This window comes from Cyprinodon variegatus, unplaced genomic scaffold (assembly GCF_000732505.1).
Source record: "Cyprinodon variegatus isolate N-32 unplaced genomic scaffold, C_variegatus-1.0 Scaffold268, whole genome shotgun sequence".
Lineage (NCBI taxonomy): Eukaryota > Metazoa > Chordata > Actinopteri > Cyprinodontiformes > Cyprinodontidae > Cyprinodon > Cyprinodon variegatus.
The window spans coordinates 901,369-906,910 of NW_015150721.1; the positions used below are offsets into that span (position 1 = coordinate 901,369).

Sequence of the window (5,542 nt, forward strand, 5' to 3'; positions counted from 1 at the left end):
ATATATATATATATATATATATATATATATATATATATATATACATTTGATTCATATACTCTTAAATTCTAGTGGACCCCCCTGAGGACCTTGCAGTATTAGACTCTGGTCGCCTTGGACGTTTGGAGATTGTCTGGAGGTTACCAAGCAGCCTAATGAACATGACCAAGTGCCAGCTGCAGTACCAGCTGGAGTACTTCAATGCATACAAGAACAAATGGGAGGTGAGTACTATGACAGCAGGAGTATAAATAGACACACATTTTATTAAAGGTGCGGCACTGATTGTAATCATTTAAAACAATAGATACAATTAATCTAACTTAGATGACTGTTAATGTTTTAACTTGATCCTTTATTATTCGGATTTTATTAATTTATTTCATTCCTTGGATCCACGCGTGGATCAAGCTGTGAGTCTATTTAGTTGAATATAGCAGCGCTCCCATAAACCAGCAGGGGGAGCCCGAGAGCACTAGAACCCTCACACAAGTCAGGTTCACAAATTCAATTGTTTTGCAAGAGTATTATGTCAGGGGTGATTATGCGAAACTTTAGTTAAAAATCACATGATCTACATAAGAAAGGGCAGATTTTTTTAAAATGATATGAAAAATAAAAACAACCTTATTGGCTAAGATGCATTTAGCTTCTTCCCTGTATTGAGCCAGTATAAACATCCACAGTTTATCCACAATGCTGTCACTCATAAAACATTTAAATAAATTTTACTGTTTAGTTGACATTTGTTTATATTTGCAAACTATAGTGATACATGTGTTTGTGATTTAACTATGTAAAATAAATGTATTTATATATAAATATGTATTCAGTTCAATCCAATAATATTTTATTAGCCCAAAGGGAAATTAAATGTTGTAGTAGCTCTTAGGGGGTTTGTTGTTTTTTCATCGAGTTGATAGCTGGAGGCAGGAAGGATCGTTTGTATCATCTCTCTTGCATCAAATCTGGAGAAGCCTTTTACTGAAAACACTTTGTTGTTGTTTAAAAATCTCCTGAAGAGGATGCACATTCTTGGCCATCTTCTTCACTTTATGGAGAATTTTCCTTATCTCCACAGCTTCTAGAGGATTGCCAAGAACAGTGCATAAACACATCTCTAAATACTTAATAAAACATGAACCTGTCTGGCAGTGGAAAATTTCTCAACACTTGTTAGAGCTAACAAGGTGTCAGATAGATGAGGACTTTGCAACCTTAGGCTGAGCTGCTGGTCCTACCTTAATCTAAAACAAGCTGTCATACAGTTTCTTCCAAGGAATAGATAAGGATGATGTCATAAGAAGCAGTCCTGTTTAAGAGGGCTTTTTATCACTGTCAGAGAGTAAGATAATATAGGCTGTAACAATGCATAAAAGAAACTCTATCACAAGTTAGTTGCAAGAATTAGTCTGACTCAGAGCTAATCCAATGTAATCGAATATTTCAAAGTTTCACTGTCAGCTTTTGAAAAACATCTCCCAAAAAGGTCACAGAACAAAAGAATCACCATAAAGCTGTTAAAAACTGGACTAACTGCACCTAGAGGTACTTAGAGACAGCTTCTAAGCTCTTGATATACATTGATCCCTTTAATCCTCTCCTCTCTTTATATCCTCCAAAACATGTGGGATTTGTGTGGGTAAACTGAAACTCCTTAAATGCATCTTGGATGTGAAACAACCTGTCTGGATATTTGGGTTGGCAGGTTCTCAGGACACTTAGTACGACCTACAGCGCCCAGTTTGACCTCTCCAAAGATGTCCAAGTGAAGGTGTTCACCATTTTGAATGGAGAGTGCACCAACAACAAGATGATAAAGAGCAAAGACTACAGTGAACTGCTTGTGAAACCTCCCAACACAGGTCAGCTTTATATATATGTGGTGCAGCTGTCATGCAAAATACTTTGCTTTCCACAAATAATCATACAGCAAAAAAAACCCTCAAAATTAAATGTATTTTATTAGAATTATATATGATGAAGCAACAGAAAGTAGTGCATAATCAGAAGATTGATGGAAATACTTTTAATAGATATATAAATCATTAAGAAACCTCTGTATACATATTTAAAAAGGTGCTCTGCTATAAAGAAGAAAATATTGGGATGTTGTAAAATGGGATGTTTGGTGCAAAACTGACAGCCTGAACTTTGCACCTCCACTGCAAAACATAGTGACGGCAGCATCAGGCTGCAGGAATGCTTTACATCAGGAGTGACATGAAGCTTGTCGGAGTTTTTTTATATTGAATATACAGTAAATGAGTTGATAAATTAAACAATGAAAAAAGTATGTCTGTATGTGGTCAAACTATAGAGTTTTATTTAAAATATTTGGATCTGTCACATTAAAAGCCTCCATAATTAAGTGATCTTTGTGGTTGCGAAAAGGAAAATCAATTTTGTTACTTTATAAAAATTAGTTGTTTTTCCTTTATCATCCTTTCATCTAGGGATTTGGGATACAGAAGCCACAGATTTCACTTGCATGTACCATAACATGGAGAATCTGGAGTGCATCTGGACCAGCAGCCAGAGGACCCCGGCCAGCGCACAGCAGAATCTATTTTTCTGGTATGTCTCATGCTAAAAGAAGTGTTTCTTGGGTAAAGGAAGCTGAATTACACAAGGATGCTTGTTTTTTCTGGTGAATGCTGTGTACTTGTTTTTGCAGATGCACTTGTTTTTGCAGAAAACAAGTGCATCTGCAAGGTTTGGAAGCTGATTACAGTATGATTCATCATTCACGCTTCGGTAGTTTTTCCACTCATCCTCCCACACTTCTCCCACCTCACTGTTTTCACGTTGTAAATTCTGCAGGCAGATATCATTCACTTTGCTGACACCTTTGCATTGCTCATAGACCTCAAAGCAAAGTCATCACATGACTACATGTCTGATTTGTTTCTCCCACAGGCATAGATTGCTGGAGCAGGCAGTGGAATGCCCTAGCTACATTTTTTCAGGTGGAGTCAGGAAGGGCTGCAACTTCACAGGAAAACCTCTTCCTGAATTCTCTGATATCTACTTCTGTGTGAATGGTTCGTCATCTGAAGGGCCCCTGAAGCCAGCCTACTTCTCCTTGCAGATCCAAAACCATGGTGCGTAAACGTCAACTGCCATCTAAGCTCTGTGATGCTTCAAATATTTGTACTCCGAGGCTCTTCTGTTCTGTTTTTCCTCTAGATCATACAGATTATTTCCTTTCTCCTTTGCTAGTGTTTTGCTAACCCTGCTTCAATATGTTTGCAGTGAAGGCTGCAGCTCCAGATAAGCTGAATTTGCAAACACGTCCCGACAGGCACCTGGAGATTTCCTGGGAGAATCCTGCTGGAAAGTTTAGTGTAGACTGCCTTGAGTGGGAAGTGAGACACCACCACGTGGGAGCTGATGGAACTATATTGTCGGTATGTTTCATCTTATATGCACCCTTTTGTAAAGACTCACTCCTGTTCTTCATTCCACAAGTCTTTGCATTATCTAATTTGAATGCAGGCAAAATATTTAGCATGTAAGAAAAAGTTTTGCAAGTACGCCCGCTGGTTTTTGTAGTTTTTTAAGCATTGTCCAAGATGTTAGATCTAGTAAGAGAGGCACTTAAATATTAAGTTAACATAATGGTATAGCCGAGGAGTTCTTTTTCTGGGTGGATCATCTGAATAAGTGGTCCTCCTTATTGTCAATCATTCTGGTGATATGTTTATGTAAGGCCATCCTACATGCTCATGCACATTTTCACTTACCGTTGGTAAGTCTGACATAGTGGAAAAATTGCAAATCTTTTTTTTGCAAAGCAAGCTTGTATGAGCAATGCAAACAGCAACTTTTAAACTGAGCTTACATAAGGAGAATTGCTTTTACATGCTCTTGCATGCATTTAATAGGCAGGTCTTCTCCAAAATTTGTGAAAATCCTCCACTATACTTTTAAGTTTGCTCTGCATTACATTTTTGCATTTATATCAAATTTTTGTCAGAAGGACACAGAATTGATTTGAATTCATTCTTCTTATAAAACTATTTAAATATTTTGTTTCCCTACTGACAGAAACAGATTCATGCCCGGAACCCCAGCCTGACTCTGACTTTCAACAACAGCAGTGAGATAAACTGCTTCAAGGTTCGGTCCAGGCTGAACTCATATTGTGTGGATAAAAGCATTTGGAGCGACTGGAGCCCAGAAACATGTCATCCAGGTTAGGGATTTTAAAGCATGAAAAGTTTTTTCTTCCAGTTTGTTTCAGAAGTACATCTTCTTAGTCTCAAGAAAAAAAATTAATCAGTAGCAGTTTTTGCACAAATGGTCTCTTCTTCAGCCTCCTGATACACAACAGAAGATGCCTTCCCATGTGAAGAAACCCATTTAACAAGCAAAACAAAAAAAACCCTAAAAACACAGAACGAGAGACCAAAACAAACTTATATCATTAAATAGATAGACAGTGTTTAAAAACAATTACTAATGTAAATAAAAAAAAATGACAAGGCGTGGAGAAAGAGCCCTATCATTCAAATTAAATATAACTACAAGCACTAAAAAATTGTTTGACTTTAAAAAAATACAAAAGGGCCATGAACTTAAAGGTCAAACTGCACAACGCTCAACATTTAGAGAAACAGAAATAAAAAGGATATTTTTGTATTAGGAAATGACATCAAAGTGTAAAATACTGCTCTAGACAGACACAGTTACATTTTAAAAACCTTAAGAACATTATGGGTTATTAGAGTTCTTGCTTTGTGAACATTATTCATACCAGCTTTTAATGGTTATTACCAGATTGGTTGGAAGACCTCGGAAGGAGCTAATCACCTTGTTATGAAATCGCATGATAGTTTGGGTGTAAAAATAATTTTGATGTTTAATTCACCCCCCTCATGTAGGATATTTACAAATATACTAAGCATCTGGATGGAAATTTTATGTTTTACACCAATTATTCATTTTATATTGCTTATTGAAACATCTGCAACAGATATTTTCTGTCAATAAGATTCCTGATTGCATTGGTTATAGAGTTGGTGGACATATATACGTCAACCTGTATTATAGCACCCCCTGCAGGCGGTTTACTGTTCTTCCAGATGTTTGAGGGGAAAAAAAGTTTGGATTGAATTTTTTTTTCTCTGAGATTACTTTTTTAGTAAATGAAACATTTAAAAAAATTAAATTATATGCTAAAATAGCATTTTAACAAGCCTGTTTTTATCGGTTTGTCCTCTAGAAATGAAGAACATAGAACCCACAGTTGAGCCAGAGATGACCCTGGTTTCTGTCTACATCTACATTGCTGTTGCCATCGTTGCCATCCTGATGGTGTCTCTCTGTGTATGGGCAGCAATCAACATGTGAGTTTAAACATGCATTATGTGGGGATTTGTCGATATGTGAAAATGAACAATAACAACAGTTTGCACATCTCTATTAAAAGTTTTTAAAGTTGTTGTAAAAGTCTGCTACTGTATCCCTGTTTACTACCTATCTTTCTAAGTTTGGTGCTTTGCTGTTTTTTTTCTTTTTATTTGGTGAACCCTTCCTT

The 5,542-nt window shown here is 36.6% G+C and overlaps 1 protein-coding gene across 1 annotated transcript in view; it reads left to right on the forward strand.

Annotated features, from left to right (window-relative positions):
• LOC107089837 (interleukin-13 receptor subunit alpha-2-like) overlaps window positions 1-5,542 on the forward strand; it is an 8,523-nt gene that overhangs the window by 362 nt on the left and 2,619 nt on the right. Inside the window, exons 2-8 of the mRNA XM_015382842.1 lie at window positions 73-224; window positions 1,709-1,865; window positions 2,457-2,577; window positions 2,920-3,104; window positions 3,256-3,410; window positions 4,051-4,198; window positions 5,228-5,351. Coding sequence (XP_015238328.1) covers window positions 73-224; window positions 1,709-1,865; window positions 2,457-2,577; window positions 2,920-3,104; window positions 3,256-3,410; window positions 4,051-4,198; window positions 5,228-5,351 — 1,042 coding nt within the window. The remainder of the gene's footprint in view (window positions 1-72; window positions 225-1,708; window positions 1,866-2,456; window positions 2,578-2,919; window positions 3,105-3,255; window positions 3,411-4,050; window positions 4,199-5,227; window positions 5,352-5,542) is intronic.